Genomic DNA, 22,616 nt, shown 5'->3' with positions numbered 1-22,616 from the left:
CCAGTGAATTCATGAAAGTTTAAACAGTTCTTATCTCGCCAGAACCCATGTCTCCGCTCATATCCTCCACGTTTCCACTTCAGATCAATATTTATACAACACAGTTTTTTTCCTAAAAGGTGAAGAACATGTTTCTGTTTGTATCTGCACAAAGGATATTAGTGGGAAGATAGTAAACTAGTTTGAACTGAAGAGTTGCTGGTTCCAAGGAAATTAGACACTTTTCGGCTTTGAGTGTATCCAGCGTGCACAGAGAATGGAGCACATTTTAAACTTTTATGTTCTGTGTACAATATTTCTATACTCTTTGAAAAAAGGGTTCCAAAACCTTTTTAATCTGAAGATCCCTTTTTGGAAGACAAAGGTTATTTGTAAGTCAAAGGGTTCTACTTAGAACCTTTAACATTCTAATAACCGTTTTTGAAAGACAGGATTGTTTGATGATTCTTTGGCTAGCAAGAAGGGTTCTTAGGAAGGCAAGAATGGTTCTACACAGAACCAAATATCATATTTCCCAGCATGCTCTATTGCAGGGTGATTTTCAGAATTGTTTGTTTTAATATCTCTGTTTTTGCATGTTCATTGATTGGTTGATACATTTTATGTTACACAAAGATAAATAACATATATATTTTTCTAAACTAATCCAATCTGTTAGTTAGACTTAGTGCACCTGTTACTGGTATGGTTGTTCCAGTTTAGATTATTGTGGTAGTCTCAGTATTCAATCTTCCCTACCCTGGCAGTCATTCTGAATGCAGGTTGATTAATATATCCACTTGTTGGATATCCTAACTCAAGCTGGATCCCAATAGGAATTACATGTCACTTTGCAAGCCATCATAATGTGACTTGCAGATCTGGACTGTAAACCAGAAGTTTCCTAACACCACTGTGTCCGGATATAACTAGTGATGGGAAACCGAAGCTTTCTGAAGGATTTCACCAAATTGTGCCGGAAAACAGTTTGTTCCTAGGAGCTTCATTATCTGTTCACAAGTCACATTAGTGACATCTGCTGGTCACCAATAAATAGCAGTGATTATCAAATATGCTTTTTTCTCCACTGTTATCATCAAAACTCTGTGGCGTAGCAGCAAGTCGTTGGCTTTAGTAGCCTATAACCAGTTGGATTACCACCCAAATTTGCATCTTCCATAATGCTTCCTGTTTTTCCCTTCAAGTTTACTATGTTTCAAAAACTATGGCAAACTGTTTTGCTGGTCAGCATTCAAGTTTTCAAGATACTGTATATAACTTTCAAAATACAGAAATCGTCCCTGTTTGATCCCATGATGCAAAAGGCACCATCATATACTGCAAAATACATCATGCAGGGATGAAAACTTGATTGCTGACAAGCAAAACATTTTGGGACTATGTCAACAATGGAGTAATGAAACAAATACCAAAATATAGTTTTGGGGTGGAATTTTCCTTTAAGACAGTAGCTCATACTATACTAAATAAAACAAATGATTTGAACAACAGTGCAGAAAGAAAGTGTGGTTTCACAATTTTCTAGTGTGCCTTCAACAGGATTGGACCTCGTACCCTCACATTCCTGAGTGCCATAGTTCCATAGTTCCATAGTTCCCTAATTCCCTAGGTCCATAGTTCCCTAGTTCCATAGTTCCCTAGTTCCCTAGTTCCCTAGTTCCCTAGTTCCATAGTTCCCTAGTTCCATAGTTCCATAGTTCCATAGTTCCATAGTTCCCTAGTTCCATAGTTCCATAGTTCCCTAGTTCCATAGTTCCATAGTTCCATAGTTCCATAGTTCCCTAGTTCCATAGTTCCATAGTTCCATAGTTCCCTAGTTCCCTAGTTCCATAGTTCCATAGTTCCCTAGTTCCATAGTTCCCTAGTTCCATAGTTCCCTAGTTCCATAGTTCCCTAGTTCCCTCGTTCCCTCGTTCCCTAGTTCCATAGTTCCATAGTTCCATAGTTCCCTAGTTCCCTAGTTCCATAGTTCCCTAGTTCCCTAGTTCCATAGTTCCCTAGTTCCATAGTTCCCTAGTTCCATAGTTCCCTAGTTCCATAGTTCCCTAGTTCCCTAGTTCCATAGTTCCATAGTTCCCTAGTTCCATAGTTCCCTAGTTCCATAGTTCCCTAGTTCCATAGTTCCATAGTTCCATAGTTCCCTAGTTCCATAGTTCCCTAGTTCCATAGTTCCCTAGTTCCCTAGTTCCATAGTTCCATAGTTCCATAGTTCCCTAGTTCCATAGTTCCCTAGTTCCATAGTTCCATAGTTCCATAGTTCCCTAGTTCCATAGTTCCATAGTTCCATAGTTCCCTAGTTCCATAGTTCCCTAGTTCCCTAGTTCCATAGTTCCATAGTTCCCTAGTTCCATAGTTCCATAGTTCCATAGTTCCATAGTTCCCTAGTTCCATAGTTCCCTAGTTCCATAGTTCCCTAGTTCCCTAGTTCCATAGTTCCATAGTTCCATAGTTCCATAGTTCCCTAGTTCCCTAGTTCCCTAGTTCCATAGTTCCATAGTTCCATAGTTCCATAGTTCCATAGTTCCCTAGTTCCCTAGTTCCATAGTTCCATAGTTCCATAGTTCCCTAGTTCCATAGTTCCCTAGTTCCCTAGTTCCATAGTTCCATAGTTCCCTAGTTCCCTAGTTCCATAGTTCCCTAGTTCCCTAGTTCCGTAGTGCCATAGTTCCATAGTTCCCTACCCTACCTGCTATAGTACACTACCGGTCAGGTCAAACTGTTGCTACAAAACACTAACTATATGTGTAAGTACGATGTCCAGTGGAGGTCGTTGTTTGAAAACGGCTTAGAATCGAAGAACTCACTGGAACTACGGCGAAATCAGTGGGATCTCGCATTTTGCAACACGGTTTGAAACAGCACGGGATCAAACGATGCTTCAGAGGTCATTAATGACGTTCTTCTGATAAAGGGAAACACGCATTGGCGCACTGCTTCAAAGTTAGCTGCTTAGCGATTTCAGTGCATGCCTCGGAGTCCCGGTATCAAGCGTAACATCACTCGGGCCCTCAAAGAAAGGCCTTATGATACTCTACATGTAATGAATTGCAAAAAATAATTTTATTTTAAAGGCTAATAAGGCTGGTGGAACCGTTCATACAGGATTCTATGAAGAACAGTTAGATGATAAGTTAGTGGTCAGGTAGGTTAGTGGAGTCAGTTTCCCATGAAGTTAGAATGGTAATGGTCAGGTAGGTTAGTGGAGTCAGTTTCCCATGAAGTTAGAATGGTAATGGTCAGGTAGGTTAGTGGAGTCAGTTTCCCATGAAGTTAGAATGGTAATGGTCAGGTAGGTTAGTGGAGTCAGTTTCCCATGACGTTAGAATGGTAATGGTCAGGTAGGTTAGTGGAGTCAGTTTCCCATGAAGTTAGAATGGTAATGGTCAGGTAGGTTAGTGGAGTCAGTTTCCCATGAAGTTAGAATGGTAATGGTCAGGTAGGTTAGTGGAGTCAGTTTCCCATGAAGTTAGAATGGTAATGGTCAGGTAGGTTAGTGGAGTCAGTTTCCCATGACGTTAGAATGGTAATGGTCAGGTAGGTTAGTGGAGTCAGTTTCCCATGAAGTTAGAATGGTAATGGTCAGGTAGGTTAGTGGAGTCAGTTTCCCATGAAGTTAGAATGGTAATGGTCAGGTAGGTTAGTGGAGTCAGTTTCCCATGACGTTAGAATGGTAATGGTCAGGTAGGTTAGTGGAGTCAGTTTCCCATGAAGTTAGAATGGTAATGGTCAGGTAGGTTAGTGGAGTCAGTTTCCCATGAAGTTAGAATGGTAATGGTCAGGTAGGTTAGTGGAGTCAGTTTCCCATGACGTTAGAATGGTAATGGTCAGGTAGGTTAGTGGAGTCAGTTTCCCATGAAGTTAGAATGGTAATGGTCAGGTAGGTTAGTGGAGTCAGTTTCCCATGACGTTAGAATGGTAATGGTCAGGTAGGTTAGTGGAGTCAGTTTCCCATGACGTTAGAATGGTAATGGTCAGGTAGGTTAGTGGAGTCAGTTTCCCATGAAGTTAGAATGGTAATGGTCAGGTAGGTTAGTGGAGTCAGTTTCCCATGAAGTTAGAATGGTAATGGTCAGGTAGGTTAGTGGAGTCAGTTTCCCATGACGTTAGAATGGTAATGGTCAGGTAGGTTAGTGGAGTCAGTTTCCCATGAAGTTAGAATGGTAATGGTCAGGTAGGTTAGTGGAGTCAGTTTCCCATGACGTTAGAATGGTAATGGTCAGGTAGGTTAGTGGAGTCAGTTTCCCATGACGTTAGAATGGTAATGGTCAGGTAGGTTAGTGGAGTCAGTTTCCCATGAAGTTAGAATGGTAATGGTCAGGTAGGTTAGTGGAGTCAGTTTCCCATGACGTTGGAATGGTAATGGTCAGGTAGGTTAGTGGAGTCAGTTTCCCATGACGTTAGAATGGTAATGGTCAGGTAGGTTAGTGGAGTCAGTTTCCCATGAAGTTAGAATGGTAATGGTCAGGTAGGTTAGTGGAGCCAGTTTCCCATGAAGTTAGAATGGTAATGGTCAGGTAGGTTAGTGGAGTCAGTTTCCCATGAAGTTAGAATGGTAATGGTCAGGTAGGTTAGTGGAGTCAGTTTCCCATGAAGTTAGAATGGTAATGGTCAGGTAGGTTAGTGGAGTCAGTTTCCCATGAAGTTAGAATGGTAATGGTCAGGTAGGTTAGTGGAGTCAGTTTCCCATGACGTTAGAATGGTAATGGTCAGGTAGGTTAGTGGAGTCAGTTTCCCATGAAGTTAGAATGGTAATGGTCAGGTAGGTTAGTGGAGTCAGTTTCCCATGACGTTAGAATGGTCATGGTCAGGTAGGTTAGTGGTAGCCTGGGTGCCAGCATTTTCCTGTTCTCTTGACAACATGGCTATTCCTTATGACAAATCCTTAAGACTGGCACACACACACACAAACATACACACCAAGTGGCTCAGGATGAGTTGCAGTATATATATTTAACAGTGTTTAAGATTTCAGAGAACAGAAATGAGTATTTGATGTGCGATCTGTAATGAATGAGTCATGGTCATCAATCTTTAATAGCCTATAAAGTGAGATTTATGTATCTTAAACCTAGTAACGCTTTTCAATGAATTACAATGACTGATGTGCTCTATTCAAAAACATTGTCTCCATCCCAAATGATACCTTATTCCTTATAGAGTGCACTAATTCTGACCAAGTCCCACAGGGTAGTCGTGCATGTAATACTGAATAGGGTGCCATTTGGGGCGCAGGCTGAAATATAATGACTGTGTCCTATTCAGAAACATTATTTGTGTGATGTTGTTCTAGAAACAGTCACGATGTACTAGCTAAATCACTTGATGATGTATAAGCTAGTAAATAAAATAATTTGTTGCGTGAGAATTAGATGAAAGAAAAAAGCTTTTTTCCTAGCCAGCTGTCAAACGAATGTTTTCACAGGTAAATTGAAATGCAATGTGGTGAGAATGATTTCAATATCATTATGTAATGACTGAGTCTAACACATTTTAGGGTTTCAGGGAAACCCATCTCCCTCTTTATCTTCTATCTCTCTCTCCCTCCCTCATTCTTTTTCTCTCCCTGTCTCTGTCCTTCTTTCTCTCTCAATCTCCTCCAACAGTTCTCTCTCTGTCATTTTCTCCCTCCGTCTGCTCCCTCTCCCTTTCTCTCTCTCCCTCCCTCTGCTCCCTCTCCCTTTCTCTCTCCCTCCCTCTCTCTCTTTCTCTGTGGTGCAGACTTTGTTCAGTACAGGTAGACTGTTGTTGTGTGTGTGCGTTGAGCGTAGGTGGGTGTGTGCGTCGAGCGTAGTTATGTGGTTGCATCGAGCTTAGGTGGCTGTGTGCGTCGAGTGTAGTTGTGAGTGTGTCGAGCGTAGGTGTGTGTGTGCGTGTCAAGTGTAGTTGTGTGTGTGTGTGTGTGTGTGTGTGTCGAGCGTAGGTGTGTGTGTGCGTCGAGCTTAGGTGTGTGTGTGCGTTGAGCGTAGGTGGGTGTGTGCGTCGAGCGTAGGTGGGTGTGTGTGTCGAGCGTAGGTGGGTGTGTGTGTCGAGCGTTGGTGTGTGCGTGCGTCGAGCGTAGGTGTGTGTGTGCGTTGAGCGTAGGTGTGTGCGTGCATTGATGGACAAACGGGGAAACAAATGCAAACACACACACCCACCTACGCTCGACGTACACACCCACCTATGTTTGACGCACACACCAACCTACTTTCGACACACACACACACCCACCTACGCTCAAAGCACGCACCCACCTACGTGCTTTGAGCGTAGGTGTGTGTGTGTGTGCGTTGAGTGTAGGTGTGTGTGTGCGTCGAGCGTAGGTGGGTGTGTGCGTCGAGCGTAGGTGGGTGTGTGTGTCGAGCATAGGTGTGTGCGTGGGTGTGTGCGTTGAGCGTAGGTGTGTGTGTGCGTTGAGCGTAGGTGGGTGTGTGTGTCGAGCGTAGGTGGGTGTGTGCGTTGAGCGTAGGTGTGTGCGTGCGTTGAGCGTAGGTGGGTGTGTGCGTTGAGCGTAGGTGTGTGTGTGCGTCGAGCGTAGGTGGGTGCGTGCTTTGAGCGTAGGTGGGTGTGTGTGTGTGTCGAAAGTAGGTGGGTGTGTGCGTCAAACATAGGTGGGTGTGTACGTCGAGCGTAGGTGGGTGTGTGTGTTTGCATTTGTTTCCCCGTTTGTCCATCCATGCATATTCCTCTTCTGCAGTCTGGCTACAGCCCAGACTGGAGCACATGACATAGGATGATTGACAGCCACCCACATTGCTATGCACAGGCCACAGGAGCGGAGGAGAGCAAAGCCAGAGATATGAATATTTGAATAGATAGTATGAAACTTGTAATTGATTGTCTATCTGCACTGCCATTGCATTAACTGAGTAAATGGTTGCATCCCAAATTGAACCCTATGCCCTATATTGTGCACTACTTTTGACCAGAGCCCTGTGGGGGAGCCCTATATAGGAAATAGGGAGCCATCTGGGATGAAACCACTGTATTCATTTTAGGCAAAACTCACCCATTGTCCTAATGTGAAGACACATACTCCTATCTTGTCGTATTTCCTGACAATAATATGATAGAGGAAGCATAAAGAGCAGATTTTCTAAAGAGCCTTCAGATTCAAGCAGGTGGAATCAGCTCTGTATAGAATGGAACAATGGTTGTACTTATCTCTTCAAATGTTTCACTGCAGAATTCCCACATCCTGGGCACTCGTGGGGCTAGTTCTGCTGAGTGTGAATTGCACTCGCTGCACTCGCTGTGCTGATGAAATGATAGTGGAGCTAAAGTGAACTGAAGGATGCTCTGTCTGTTATAGAGGCGTCTCAGCGACAAGAGGGTTGCCGGTTCAAGTCCCATGTCAGATGAGAATGTGTGGTGTGTGTATGTGTCTCTGTTAGATTGGGTTGAAATAAAAAAGTCACTTTTCTGTTTTATGTAAAATAACAACTACAGTGCTTTGCAAAAGAATTTGGCCCCCTTGAACTTTGCGACCTTTTGCCACATTTCAGGCTTCAAACATAAAGATATAAAACTGTATTTTTTTGTGAAGAATCAACAACAAGTGGGACACAATCATGAAGTGGAACGACATTTATTGGATATTTCAAAATGTTTTAACAAATCAAAAACTGAACAATTGGGCGTGCAAAATTATTCAGCCCCCTTAAGTTAATACTTTGTAACGCCACCTTTTGCTGCGATTACAGCTGTAAGTCGCTTGGGGTATGTCTCTATCAGTTTTGCACATCGAGAGACTGACATTTTTTCCCATTCCTCCTTGCAAAACAGCTCGAGCTCAGTGAGGTTGGATGGAGAGCATTTGTGAACAGCAGTTTTCAGTTCTTTCCACAGATTCTCGATTGGATTCAGGTCTGGACTTTGACTTGGCCATTCTAACACCTGGATATGTTGATTTTTGAACCATTCCATTGTAGATTTTGCTTTATGTTTTGGATCATTGTCTTGTTGGAAGACAAATCTCCGTCCCAGTCTCAGGTCTTTTGCAGAATCCATCAGGTTTTCTTCCAGAATGGTCCTGTATTTGGCTCCATCCATCTTCCCATCAATTTTAACCATCTTCCCTGTCCCTGATGAAGAAAAGCAGGCCCAAACCATGATGCTGCCACCACCATGTTTGACAGTGTAGATGGTGTGTTCAGCTGTGTTGCTTTTACGCCAAACATAACGTTTTGCATTGTTGCCAAAAAGTTCCATTTTGGTTTAATCTGACCAGAGCACCTTCTTCCACATGTTTGGTGTGTCTCCAAGGTGGCTTGTGGCAAACTTTAAACAACACTTTTTATGGATATCTTTAAGAAATGGCTTTCTTCTTGCCACTCTTCCATAAAGGCCAGATTTGTGCAATATACAACTGATTGTTGTCCTATAGACAGAGTCTCCCACCTCAGCTGTAGATCTCTGCAGTTCATCCAGAGTGATCATGGGCCTCTTGGCTGCATCTCTGATCAGTCTTCTCCTTGTATGAGCTGAAAGTTTAGAGGGACGGCCATTTCAATATTATCGCTTGCACAGTGCTCCTTGGGATGTTTAAAGCTTGGGAAATCTTTTTGTATCCAAATCCGGCTTTAAACTTCTTCACAACAGTATCTCGGACCTGCCTGGTGTGTTCCTTGTTCTTCATGATGCTCTCTGCGCTTTTAACGGACCTCTGAGACTATCACAGTGCAGGTGCATTGATACGGAGACTTGATTACACACAGGTGGATTGTATTTATCATCATTAGTCATTTAGGTCAACATTGGATCATTCAGAGATCCTCACTGAACTTCTGGAGAGAGTTTGCTGCACTGAAAGTAAAGGGGCTGAATAATTTTGCACGCCCAATTTTTCAGTTTTTGATTTGTTAAAAAAGTTTGAAATATCCAATAAATGTTGTTCCACTTCATGATTGTGTCCCACTTGTTGTTGATTCTTCACAAAAAAATACAGTTTTATATCTTTATGTTTGAAGCCTGAAATGTGTCAAAAGGTCGGAAAGTTCAAGGGGGCCGAATACTTTCGCAAGGCACTGTAACTAAAGTATTCTTCTTATGTCCTCTCTTCTGTTCCTTATCTTCTTCTGTCTGTCCACCATACTAGTGTGCTAGCTAATATTCTTCTTCTGTCTGTCCTCCATACTAGTGTGCTAGCTAATATTCTTGTCTGTCCTCCATACTAGTGTGCTAGCTAATATTCTTCTTATGTCTGTCCTCCATACTAGTGTGCTAGCTAATATTCGTCTGTCTGTCCTCCATACTAGTGTGCTAGCTAATATTCTTCTGTTTGTCCTCCATACTAGTGTGCTAGCTAATATTCTTCTTCTGTCTGTCCTCCATACTACTGTGCTAGCTAATATTCTTCTTCTGTCTGTCCTCCATACTACTGTGCTAGCTAATATTCTTCTGTCTGTCCTCCATACTACTGTGCTAGCTAATATTCTTCTGTCTGTCTTCCATACTAGTGTGCTAGCTAATATTCTTCTGTCTGTCCTCCATACTACTGTGCTAGCTAATATTCTTCTTCTGTCTGTCCTCCATACTACTGTGCTAGCTAATATTCTTCTTCTTTCTGCCCTCTTCTCCCAGATGTGATCCACACTGTGGGCCCTGTGGCCAGGGGACATGTGGGTGAAACTGAGACCAAGGACCTGACAGCCTGCTACCAGAACTCGCTGGAGCTGGTCAAAGGGTTCGGACTGCGCTCTGTGGTGAGTACACACTAAGGTTGTGCGATGGGAACTAAAATTCATGTCACAATATTTTCCACTGATGATAACGATATAATACCACGATATACTGTGTGCATTTTATGAGCCCTTCAAAGTTAATAAATGACAAAATATTGCATTTAACCTTATAGAAACAGAAAGGGGATATTGCACATCATGGTAAACCTGTGCAAAGATGAAACATAAACAAAGGAATAGGAGTTCAATTTCAAAATAGTACTAGTAGAAATAGTTCAAAAGGTACTCATGATGTAATTAAAAATGTAAATTCCTGCCAAATATAAGAAGTTCAGTCTGAATTCAAGTTGTAAACCTTTTCAAACTAACTTCTTCAAGCATTAAGCAGACAGTCTGTGTGTTTCTCAGTTTAACAATTCACTGCTTCCTTCTTCACAAGTTCCATGCCAGGAACACCAGCCTATTGACAGTTTCTGGCGTCAAAGTTTCCCTGTGGCATGTGACCACATTGACCCAGTGCTAAATGCTCTCTCAGAGGGAGAACTTGTGGCAGTGATGCATAAGTATTTCTTTGCCAGACAACTCACTTGTGGGAAGGTGGATGTGTGAACTCGCCACAACTCCAAAGGATCAGCCTGACAGCCTGATCAGACAGTAGCTGTCCAGCTATTGCTAGATGACCTGTCTCAGGGTTCTTAAGGCAGGTGCACTACTGGTTTTCTTAAAGAAGCTCCAATGAGACTTACACTCACGGCCAGATGTGATACAGCCTGGATTTGAACCAGGGACTGTAGTGACGCCTCTTGCACTGAGATGCAGCGCCTTAGAGCGCTGCGCCCCTCAGGAGTCCATCGTCTTTCAGTCCAGTATCTTTCATTCTAGCAGTCCAGCGTCTTTCAGTCCAGCAGTCCAGTGTCTTTCAGTCCAGCAGTCCAGCATCTTTCAGTCCAGCAATCCAGCGTATTTCAGTCCAACAGTGCAGCATCTTTCAGTCCATCAGTCCAGTGTCTTTAAGTTCATCAGTCCAGTGTCTTTAAGTCCATCAGTCCAGTGTCTTTAAGTCCATCAGTCCAGTGTCTTTAAGTCCATCAGTCCAGTGTCTTTAAGTCCATCAGTCCAGTGTCTTTAAGTCCATCAGTTCAGCATCTTTCAGTCCAGCAATCCAGTGTCTTTAAGTCCATCAGTCCAGTGTCTTTAAGTCCATCAGTCCAGTGTCTTTAAGTCCAGCGTCTTTCAGTCTAGCAATCCAGCATATTTCAGTTCAGCGTATTTCAGTCTAGCAGTCCAGCATCTTTCAGTCCAGCAGTCCAGCGTCTTTCAGTCCAGCATCTTTCAGTCCAGCATCTTTCAGTCCAGCTGTCCAGCATCTTTCAGTCTAGCAGTCCAGCATCTTTCAGTCCAGCAGTCCAGCGTCTTTCAGTCCAGCATCTTTCAGTCCAGCATCTTTCAGTCCAGCTGTCCAGCGTCTTTCAGTCCCGCAGTCCAGCATATTTCAGTCCAGCAGTCCACCGTCCTTCAGTCCAGCAGTTCACCGTCTTTCAGTCCAGCATCTTTCAGTCCCGCAGTCCAGCATCTTTCAGTCCAGCAGTCCTTCAGTACAGCAGTCCAGCGTATTTCAGTCCAGCATCTTTCAGTCCAGCAGGCCATCGTCTTTCAGTCCAGCATCTTTCAGTCCAGCAGGCCAGCATCTTTCAGTCCAGTGTCTTTCAGTCCAGCATCTTTCAGTTCAGCAGTCCAGCATCTTTTAGTACAGCAGTCCAGCATCTTTCAGTCTGGCGTCTTTCAGTCCAGCAGTCCAGCGTCTTTCAGTCCAGCACTCCAGCATCTTTCAGTCCAGCATCTTTCAGTTTAGCAGTCTAGCATCTTTCAGTCCAGCAATCCAGCGTCTTTCAGTCCAGCAGTCCAGCGTATTTCAGTCCGGCGTCTTTAAGTCCGGCGTCTTTCAGTCCAGCGGTCCAGCGTCATTCAGTCCAGTGTCTTTCGGTCCAACAGTCCAGCGTCTATAGTCCATCGTCTTTTAGTCTAACAGTCCAGCGTCTTTAGTCCATCGTCTTTTAGTCCAACAGTCCAGCGTCTTTCAGTCCAGCATCTTTCAGTCCAGCAGTCCAGCGTATTTCAGTCCAACAGTCCAGCGTCTTTCAGTCCAGCGTCTTTTCTGACATATGTCAGGGTAGTTTATTTTAGTTTGTTTTCCTCCTTTAGAGATGATTTGAGGGGAAAACATTTATAAACATTAAGGAACACAAAGAAAGGGATAAATACATTCAGTGGCTGTGCCTCTGAGAACACAACCCAAAGCTAAATAATGTTAGTTGAAAGTTACTAAGTTACAGCGCCTTAGAGCGCTGCGCCCCTCAGGAGTCCATCGTCTTTCAGTCCAGTATCTTTCATTCTAGCAGTCCAGCGTCTTTCAGTCCAGCAGTCCAGCGTCTTTCAGTCCAGCAGTCCAGCATCTTTCAGTCCAGCAATCCAGCGTATTTCAGTCCAACAGTGCAGCATCTTTCAGTCCAGCAGTCCAGTGTCTTTAAGTCCATCAGTCCAGCATCTTTCAGTCTAGCAATCCAGTGTCTTTAAGTCCATCAGTCCAGTGTCTTTAAGTTCATCAGTCCAGTGTCTTTAAGTCCATCAGTCCAGTGTCTTTAAGTCCATCAGTCCAGTGTCTTTAAGTCCATCAGTCCAGTGTCTTTAAGTCCATCAGTCCAGTGTCTTTAAGTCCATCAGTTCAGCATCTTTCAGTCCAGCAATCCAGTGTCTTTAAGTCCATCAGTCCAGTGTCTTTAAGTCCATCAGTCCACTGTCTTTAAGTCCAGCGTCTTTCAGTCTAGCAATCCAGCATATTTCAGTTCAGCGTATTTCAGTCTAGCAGTCCAGCATCTTTCAGTCCAGCAGTCCAGCGTCTTTCAGTCCAGCATCTTTCAGTCCAGCATCTTTCAGTCCAGCTGTCCAGCATCTTTCAGTCTAGCAGTCCAGCATCTTTCAGTCCAGCAGTCCAGCGTCTTTCAGTCCAGCATCTTTCAGTCCAGCATCTTTCAGTCCAGCTGTCCAGCGTCTTTCAGTCCCGCAGTCCAGCATATTTCAGTCCAGCAGTCCACCGTCCTTCAGTCCAGCAGTTCACCGTCTTTCAGTCCAGCATCTTTCAGTCCCGCAGTCCAGCATCTTTCAGTCCAGCAGTCCTTCAGTACAGCAGTCCAGCGTATTTCAGTCCAGCATCTTTCAGTCCAGCAGGCCATCGTCTTTCAGTCCAGCATCTTTCAGTCCAGCAGGCCAGCATCTTTCAGTCCAGTGTCTTTCAGTCCAGCATCTTTCAGTTCAGCAGTCCAGCATCTTTTAGTACAGCAGTCCAGCATCTTTCAGTCTGGCGTCTTTCAGTCCAGCAGTCCAGCGTCTTTCAGTCCAGCACTCCAGCATTTTTCAGTCCAGCATCTTTCAGTTTAGCAGTCTAGCATCTTTCAGTCCAGCAATCCAGCGTCTTTCAGTCCAGCAGTCCAGCGTATTTCAGTCCGGCGTCTTTAAGTCCGGCGTCTTTCAGTCCAGCGGTCCAGCGTCATTCAGTCCAGTGTCTTTCGGTCCAACAGTCCAGCGTCTATAGTCCATCGTCTTTTAGTCCAACAGTCCAGCGTCTTTAGTCCATCGTCTTTTAGTCCAACAGTCCAGCGTCTTTCAGTCCAGCATCTTTCAGTCCAGCAGTCCAGCGTATTTCAGTCCAACAGTCCAGCGTCTTTCAGTCCAGCGTCTTTTCTGACATATGTCAAGGTAGTTTATTTTAGTTTGTTTTCCTCCTTTAGAGATGATTTGAGGGGAAAACATTTATAAACATTAAGGAACACAAAGAAAGGGATAAATACATTCAGTGGCTGTGCCTCTGAGAACACAACCCAAAGCTAAATAATGTTAGTTGAAAGTTACTATTAGAGGTGACCTGGACATTGATGCTAACATTTACCATCAGTTACTGTTGATCTATTGTCTTTGGCAGGTGGTTTGCTACCTTAGTTCAGGCCAGAATGTTTTCAGACACATAACCAAGTATATATTTTTTTCTTTCGACCTCAAAGTCTTAGGGAGAAGGTAAAGTCAGTGGCTGTGTGGGTTACATAACTCTACACTATTATATTGGTTTGTGGGGTTTAAAATGTTGGTTCACATTGGCTGGTTTTCAACTCCAAATTAATATGATTTAGAATTGGTTGTCTGGACTCTGACACATTGGTATGGCTGGCTTCCGGGTTAAGCGAGCAGTGTGTCAAGAAGCAGTGTGGCTTGACAGGGTTGTGTTTCGGGATACTTATGGCTCGCCTCTCCCGAGTCTGTACGGGAGTTGCAGCGATGGGACAAGACTAACTACCAATTATATATCACAAAATTTGGGAGAAAAAGGGGTAAACACTATTTGGTTGTCAATATGGTGTCTTAAATTGTAGTTCAGGTCAGCATATTTTCGGACATATGTCAACGCAGAATTGTTGTGTAAACTTTGAAAAAAAACTACTCAAGGGAAATATTTGGGGAATTTAGTCATATGGAACAAACTATCGCATGGACAATTCTGAGCACCTTAGCAGGCTGTGTAGCAAATCATTTCTTGAAAAGAGGCAGGATAACACGACTCAGGACAAGACCCAGATGCAGACACAGGCGACAGTTAGAATCTCAGATGTTTATTACAAAACAGGGGGCAGGCAAACGGCAGGTCCAGGGCAGGCAGAGGTCGGTAATACAAGACATCGTCAATAAGGGACAGAACGGCAGGCAGGCTCATGGTCAGGGCAGGCAGAGGTCGGTAATCCAAGGAAGCATCAAACAGGGACAGAACGGCAGGCAGGCTCAGGATCTGAGAAGGCAGAATGGTCAGAACCGGGAGGACTAGAAAACAGAAACTAGAGATACTGTAAAACGGGAGAACACACTGTTTAGACTTGACAAGACAAGACGAACTGGCAACAGACCAACAGAAAACACAGGTATAAGTACAATGGGGTAATGGGGGAAGACACCTGGTGGGGGGTGGAGACAAGCACAAGATATGAGTGTTTAGAACAGTCGGGGGAGAATGGTAGGGGGGGAGAGAGAAAGAGCCTGTACCTCTTTAATCCTCAGAAATACATGTGTTAGGTTTTGTTTTATCCACCATTTCAGTCTACTCTTTGCACGTCACCCTATTCCCTATAACAGTGCACTACTTTTGACCAGGACCCATGGGGCTCTAGTGCACTATAAAGGGAATGCGTTGCCATTTGGAACGCAGTCTTTCTGTGTTTTGTTTCTGGAACACATTCCATGTGTTTATTTCAGTTTATCTAATGTATTTACCCAATATGTATATATTTATTAGAAACAGACCAGTGTTTTCATGGGGAGCTATAAGTCCTGTCTAAGGTATTTGTACAGCTGTTCTGCGTTGAGCTAGGCCTTGAGTGAAAACACTGGGAATTCATCCCAAATGGCATGCTATTCACTATATAGTGCACTACTTTTGACCAGAGCCCTATGAGCACTTGTCAAAAGCAGGGAATAGGGTGCTATGTGCACCACATAGGGAATATGGTGCTATTTGGGACAAAACCTAAAGTTTTGAAGTTTTGTGATTGACTGGTCCAGTCTTGAAGGATGATGAGACCTACTAAGACTGTGGAATTATCTACCACATATACAGTTTTACTTTACTCATACACATGCGAGCGCATGAACACACACACACACACACCATGTGGACTTTACTTCCATTGGCTATGAACAGGACAACCGAGAAAGGTTTCTATTTTCCGTTATTAAAGAAACATGTTTTTTCATGGGGTGGATCAGCTTTAATACTGCACATAGATTGTTGTTTCCATCAATGTAATTGTCTGCATCATTTCCAATCCTACATATTTTTATGGTAAATATATATATATCCATATACAGTGCCTTGCAAAAGTATTCACCCCCCTTGGCATTTTTCCTATTTTGTTGCATTACAACCTGGAATTAAAATATATTTTTGGGGTGTTTGTATCATTTGATTTACACAACATGCCGACCACTTTGAAGATGCTAAATATATTTTGATTGTGAAACAAACAAGAAATAAGACAAGAAACAGAAAACTTGAGCGTGCATAACTATTCACCCCCCCCAAAGTCAATACTTTCTCTATATTTATATATACACATACACGTTCATACATATACACACATATATATATATATATATATATATATATATATATATATATATATATATATAAATATATACATATACACATTTTTCTTCAATATACCTTTATTATTCCCTGCAAACCCTACCTCCCCTCCCCTAATTGGAGTAAACTAATAAACAATAACACTTAGGCTTCTACTTCCAGCTTATACATACTATACACATTTTACAGACACAATCTACTTTACAATAGTTATATTTAGTTTGTTTTTAGTCCGGGCCTTCCTCTATTTCTGATTTCCATCCAGTTTGATTTCTATTTGTAACTGTGCTAATTCACAAAAGTTTGGAACATATATACATTTTACAGAACCCGTATGTTGTACATTTGTTATCTTGTTGTTATTAAGAAATAGTTATTTCTCTCTCTCTGTCTCTCTCTCTCTCTCTCTGTCTCTCTGTCTCTCTGTCTCTCTCTCTCTCTCTCTCTCTCTCTCTCTCTGTCTCTCTCTCTCTCTCTCTCTCTCTCTCTCTCTCTCTCTCTCTCTCTCTCGCTCTCTCAAATTCAAATTGAAGCTACGTTATCGGCATGAAAGACATTGGGTCAGTATTGCCAAAGCAACAATGTATTCAAAATACTATGCAAGTAATAAAATAATGAATAATAAAAATAAGTCATTATATTGGAAAAAGGTATCTCCTATCTCTCTCTCTCTCTCTCTTACTCTCCATCTCTCTCTCTCTCTCTCTCTCTCTCTCTCTCTCTCTCTCTCTCTCTCTCTCTCTCTCTCTCCCTCTCTCTCTCTTACTCTCCATCTCTCGCTCTCTTACTTTTCTTCTAACAGTGATGTGGCCTCCATTGGTATTTTGCTTCCCCGTCTATCCACTTAAACTTCAAAAGAGATAGAGAGGTGAACTATTAGCCACAGTGGGTCCTTAGGTGAGAGAGTTCCAAGTTTTTTTTCTCCAAATTCTTGGATCCAAGTTATTTTGTTTATAATTCATAGTAGTTCCTTAAGTGCAAGTTCTGCTTCCAAGTTCTGTTGTTTATAAGCCACAGTGGTCCCGCGTTCCAGCCTTGTTTCAGACTCACAATCATTCCAGGGACCTGGTCAGTGCTAAGCTCATTTGAGTTGGACTGTGTTGTGGGCTAGATCAGAGTGGGGGAGCCCAGTTGTAACCCACAACAGACAGGCAAATAGCCAGCCTGTGTGTTTGTGTCTGTATGTGTTTGTGTGTGTGTGTGCCTGCGTGCGTGTTTGTGTGAGTCTGTCTATGCATCTGTGTGTGTTTTTGAAAATGCTAGACGCTGGGCTCCCTAATGGGGATTCCACGGCATTACAAAGAGATACAAGTCAAAACTAAATGTAACACAGAATAAACCAGAGCATGAAAGATTAGAACACACTTGGCCTGGGCAGCTAATCCCTGTACTGTAGGGCCCAAACCCACTCTTCAGGCAGATAAAGCCATAGACACGTGCTGCTAAATGGACTTAGAACAACATGCCAAACACAGTCACCCATAGAGTAGACAACCTCCCATTGTTGGTTGGACCTGCAGAGCGTGACTGGGGAAGTGCGTCAACCTTCAATAAAAAAAGTTGAGATATGGTTTTGGTATGGTTTTTAAAAGCAATTGAGCCTTTATGAAAAAGAAGAAGAGGAAGAAGTTTGCTGCGTCTCTAGCAGTCTGCAGGATGCATTGACAGTGGAAAGCTATTTGATCAGGTCTTGCTGAGAAATGGAGGGTCGTCAGGATGGAGAGTAGGAGGGATGGAGGGAAGGCCTACTGATGAAAGATGACGACCAGCCTGAGCCAAGAAAGCTGCCGTTTAACCCTGTGACTGCGGCAGAAAGTTTAACCCTGTGACTGCAGCTGACTGCAGCAGAAAGTTTACCCCTGTGACTGCAGCTGACTGCAGCAGAAAGTTTAACCCTGTGACTGCAGCTGACTGCAGCAGAAAGTTTAACCCTGTGACTGCAGCTGACGGCAGCAGAAAGTTTAACCCTGTGACTGCAGCTGACTGCAGCAGAAAGTTTAACCCTGTGACTGCGGCAGAAAGTTTACCCCTGTGACTGCAGCTGACTGCAGCAGAAAGTTTAACCCTGTGACTGCAGCAGAAAGTTTAACCCTGTGACTGCAGCTGACGGCAGTAGAAAGTTTACCCCTGTGACTGCAGCAGAAAGGTTAACCCTGTGACTGCGGCAGAAAGTTTAACCCTGTGACTGCAGCTGACTGCAGCAGAAAGTTTACCCCTGTGACTGCAGCTGACTGCAGCAGAAAGTTTAACCCTGTGACTGCAGCAGACTGCAGCAGAAAGTTTAACCCTGTGACTGCAGCTGACTGCAGCAGAAAGTTTAACCCTGTGACTGCAGCTAACTGCAGCAGAAAGTTTAACCCTGTGACTGCAGCTGACTGCAGCAGAAAGTTTACCCCTGTGACTGCAGCTGACTGCAGCAGAAAGTTTAACCCTGTGACTGCAGCTGACGGCAGCAGAAAGTTTACCCCTGTGACTGCAGCTGACGGCAGCAGAAAGTTTACCCCTGTGACTGCAGCTGACTGCAGCAGAAAGTTTAACCCTGTGACTGCGGCAGAAAGTTTAACCCTGTGACTGCAGCTGACTGCAGCAGAAAGTTTAACCCTGTGACTGCAGCTGACGGCAGCAGAAAGTTTACCCCTGTGACTGCAGCTGACGGCAGCAGAAAGTTTACCCTTGTGACTGCAGCTGACTGCAGCAGAAAGTTTAACCCTGTGACTGCGGCAGAAAGTTTAACCCTGTGACTGCAGCTGACTGCAGCAGAAAGTTTACCCCTGTGACTGCAGCTGACTGCAGCAGAAAATTTACCCCTGTGACTGCAGCTGACTGCAGCAGAAAGTTTAACCCTGTGACTGCAGCTGACTGCAGCAGAAAGTTTAACCCTGTGACTGCAGCTGACTGCAGCAGAAAGTTTAACCCTGTGACTGCAGCTGACTGCAGCAGAAAGTTTAACCCTGTGACTGCAGCTGACGGCAGCAGAAAGTTTAACCCTGTGACTGCAGCTGACTGCAGCAGAAAGTTTAACCCTGTGACTGCAGCTGACTGCAGCAGAAAGTTTAACCCTGTGACTGCAGCTGACTGCAGCAGAAAGTTTAACCCTGTGACTGCAGCTGACTGCAGCAGAAAGTTTAACCCTGTGACTGCAGCTGACTGCAGCAGAAAGTTTAACCCTGTGACTGCAGCTGACGGCAGCAGAAAGTTTAACCCTGTGACTGCAGCAGAAAGTTTACCCCTGTGACTGCAGCTGACGGCAGCAGAAAGTTTAACCCTGTGACTGCAGCTGACTGCAGCAGAAAGTTTACCCCTGTGACTGCAGCTGACTGCAGCAGAAAGTTTACCCCTGTGACTGCAGCTGACTGCAGCAGAAAGTTTACCCATGTGACGGCAGCTGACTGCAGCAGAAAGTTTAACCCTGTGACTGCAGCTGACGGCAGCAGAAAGTTTACCCCTGTGACTGCAGCTGACGGCAGCAGAAAGTTTACCCCTGTGACTGCAGCTGACTGCAGCAGAAAGTTTAACCCTGTGACTGCAGCAGAAAGTTTAACCCTGTGACTGCAGCTGACTGCAGCAGAAAGTTTAACCCTGTGACTGCGGCAGAAAGTTTACCCCTGTGACTGCAGCAGACTGCAGCAGAAAGTTTACCCCTGTGACTGCAGCTGACGGCAGCAGAAAGTTTACCCCTGTGACTGCAGCTGACTGCAGCAGAAAGTTTAACCCTGTGACTGCAGCTGACGGCAGCAGAAACTTTACCCCTGTGACTGCAGCTGACTGCAGCAGAAAGTTTAACCCTGTGACTGCAGCTGACGGCAGCAGAAAGTTTAACCCTGTGACTGCGGCAGAAAGTTTAACCCTGTGACTGCAGCTGACGGCAGCAGAAAGTTTAACCCTGTGACTGCAGCTGACGGCAGCAGAAAGTTTAACCCTGTGACTGCGGCAGAAAGTTTAACCCTGTGACTGCAGCTGACGGCAGCAGAAAGTTTAACCCTGTGACTGCAGCTGACGGCAGCAGAAAGTTTAACCCTGTGACTGCGGCAGAAAGTTTAACCCTGTGACTGCAGCTGACTGCAGCAGAAAGTTTAACCCTGTGACTGCAGCTGACGGCAGCAGAAAGTTTACCCCTGTGACTGCAGCTGACTGCAGCAGAAAGTTTAACCCTGTGACTGCGGCAGAAAGTTTAACCCTGTTACTGCAGCTGACGGCAGCAGAAAGTTTAACCCTGTGACTGCAGCTGACGGCAGCAGAAAGTTTAACCCTGTGACGGCAGTAGAAAGTTTAACCCTGTGACTGCGGCAGAAAGTTTAACCCTGTGACTGCAGCTGACGGCAGCAGAAAGTTTACCCCTGTGACTGCAGCTGACGGCAGCAGAAAGTTTAACCCTGTGACTGCAGCTGACGGCAGCAGAAAGTTTAACCCTGTGACTGCAGCTGACGGCGGCAGAAAGTTTAACCCTGTGACTGCAGCAGAAAGTTTAACCCTGTGACTGCGGCAGAAAGTTTACCCCTGTGACTGCAGCAGACTGCAGCAGAAAGTTTACCCCTGTGACTGCAGCTAACTGCAGCAGAAAGTTTAACCCTGTGACTGCAGCTGACTGCAGCAGAAAGTTTACCCCTGTGACTGCAGCTGACTGCAGCAGAAAGTTTAACCCTGTGACTGCAGCTGACTGCAGCAGAAAGTTTACCCCTGTGACTGCAGCTGACTGCAGCAGAAAGTTTAACCCTGTGACTGCAGCTGACTGCAGCAGAAAGTTTAACCCTGTGACTGCAGCTGACGGCAGCAGAAAGTTTAACCCTGTGACTGCGGCAGAAAGTTTAACCCTGTGACTGCAGCTGACGGCAGCAGAAAGTTTAACCCTGTGACTGCAGCTGACGGCAGCAGAAAGTTTACCCCTGTGACTGCAGCTGACTGCAGCAGAAAGTTTAACCCTGTGACTGCGCCAGAAAGTTTAACCCTGTTACTGCAGCTGACGGCAGCAGAAAGTTTAACCCTGTGACTGCAGCTGACGGCAGCAGAAAGTTTAACCCTGTGACGACAGCAGAAAGTTTAACCCTGTGACTGCGGCAGAAAGTTTAACCCTGTGACTGCAGCTGACGGCAGCAGAAAGTTTACCCCTGTGACTGCAGCTGACGGCAGCAGAAAGTTTAACCCTGTGACTGCAGCTGACGGCAGCAGAAAGTTTAACCCTGTGACTGCAGCTGACGGCGGCAGAAAGTTTAACCCTGTGACTGCAGCAGAAAGTTTAACCCTGTGACTGCGGCAGAAAGTTTACCCCTGTGACTGCAGCAGACTGCAGCAGAAAGTTTACCCCTGTGACTGCAGCTAACTGCAGCAGAAAGTTTAACCCTGTGACTGCAGCTGACTGCAGCAGAAAGTTTACCCCTGTGACTGCAGCTGACTGCAGCAGAAAGTTTAACCCTGTGACTGCAGCTGACTGCAGCAGAAAGTTTACCCCTGTGACTGCAGCTGACTGCAGCAGAAAGTTTAACCCTGTGACTGCAGCTGACTGCAGCAGAAAGTTTAACCCTGTGACTGCAGCTGACTGCAGCAGAAAGTTTAACCCCCCCTCGCTCATTCAAAGCAACTGGGAAACATCCATGACAGGCATTGTTGTCACCTTAGCTTGATACGTAACTTCTGAGTGATAGGAAGCACGAGCACCACCCAATCAGCCTACAGCACTGTGCACACACCCGTTGTTACTATGACAACTAGCGTAGCCATGTCAGCAAATGACTGCTGTCTGAACACACACAAATCTGATTTGGGGTTGTAACTTGCTGTTTGGAGAGACAGTATTCCAAAATGGATTTGAAAAACAAAACTGATTTGAGCGTTAACGCCTGCAGTGTGAAGGCTTAATAACCCCTCTCTGTCCAAGCTATGTCAGATGGCTAGATGGTAGCCCCTGACCCCGACAAAATAGAGGAAGTCTAGTGCTGATGGAGAATCACGTGTTTATATGAAATCCCCAATATGTGTGCGTGTGCCTGTGTTGGTCACACTCCTATTATAACCCTGTTCACTGGACCCACAGCAGGACTCTCAGGCTCCAGTGTTGTTTCTCCGGGTGAGAGAACAATCTGTCACAGCCCCGCCAAGGCCCAAAGCAGCACACTGACTGAACACAGCAGGACACAGAGTGACCAGCACAACAGCTGTTGACGACAGCAAGCCTACAAAACCCAGCTGGACAGCACTGCGTGACCTCAGCCCACAACACCCAGTACCCCTGAATTGCTTCCCGGACTCTGGAGCACCAGGCTGGGGGGATAGTGTCCTTTCTTCTGGGTCTCTGAGTCTGGGTCCTAGAAGACTTAGAAAAATAAATACTAGAACAGACATTCCCCTTCAAGTCAATGTTGTGTGGTGGCTGGACCATCTATTTCTATGCTTGGAGGATGCACCCTGGAATGCGGCTGGCTGGGTAATCCTACCATATGACACCAGTCATCACGTTCATCACCAGTCTGCTTGGCTTGCAGCGGTTTTCTCAACAGTCAATCTGTGATTAGTCAGACAGTGTGTTATGACTCCAAAACGCTTCTGTAGCCTTCTGGGAGCTGGGGAGTGTGTGTGTGCGTGTGTGTGTGTGTGTATGGGCGTGTTTAACTATACTTGTGGAGACCAGAAGTCCCCACAAGAATAGTAAATGAACATACATTTTACCAACTGGGGACATTTTGTTGGTCCCCACAAGGTCAAATGCTATTTCTAGGGAGTTCAGGATTAAGGTAAGAATTAGGTTTAGGTTAGGGTTAGTTTTAGGGTTAGGAGCTAGG

The 22,616-nt window shown here is 44.8% G+C and overlaps 1 protein-coding gene across 2 annotated transcripts in view; it reads left to right on the top strand.

The window, feature by feature from the left end:
* Positions 1–22,616, top strand: part of macrod2 (mono-ADP ribosylhydrolase 2) — a 1,220,194-nt gene that overhangs the window by 828,323 nt on the left and 369,255 nt on the right. For both annotated transcript variants that reach the window (XM_036960544.2, XM_036960545.2), the window contains exon 6: positions 9,562–9,683. In XM_036960544.2, the coding sequence (XP_036816439.2) occupies positions 9,562–9,683 (122 nt within the window). The remainder of the gene's footprint in view (positions 1–9,561; positions 9,684–22,616) is intronic.

Source organism: Oncorhynchus mykiss, chromosome 23 (genome assembly GCF_057628025.1).
Source record: "Oncorhynchus mykiss isolate SJ-2025 chromosome 23, ASM5762802v1, whole genome shotgun sequence".
NCBI classification, from domain to species: Eukaryota; Metazoa; Chordata; class Actinopteri; order Salmoniformes; family Salmonidae; genus Oncorhynchus; species Oncorhynchus mykiss.
This window is presented reverse-complemented; position numbering and strand designations above follow the sequence as displayed.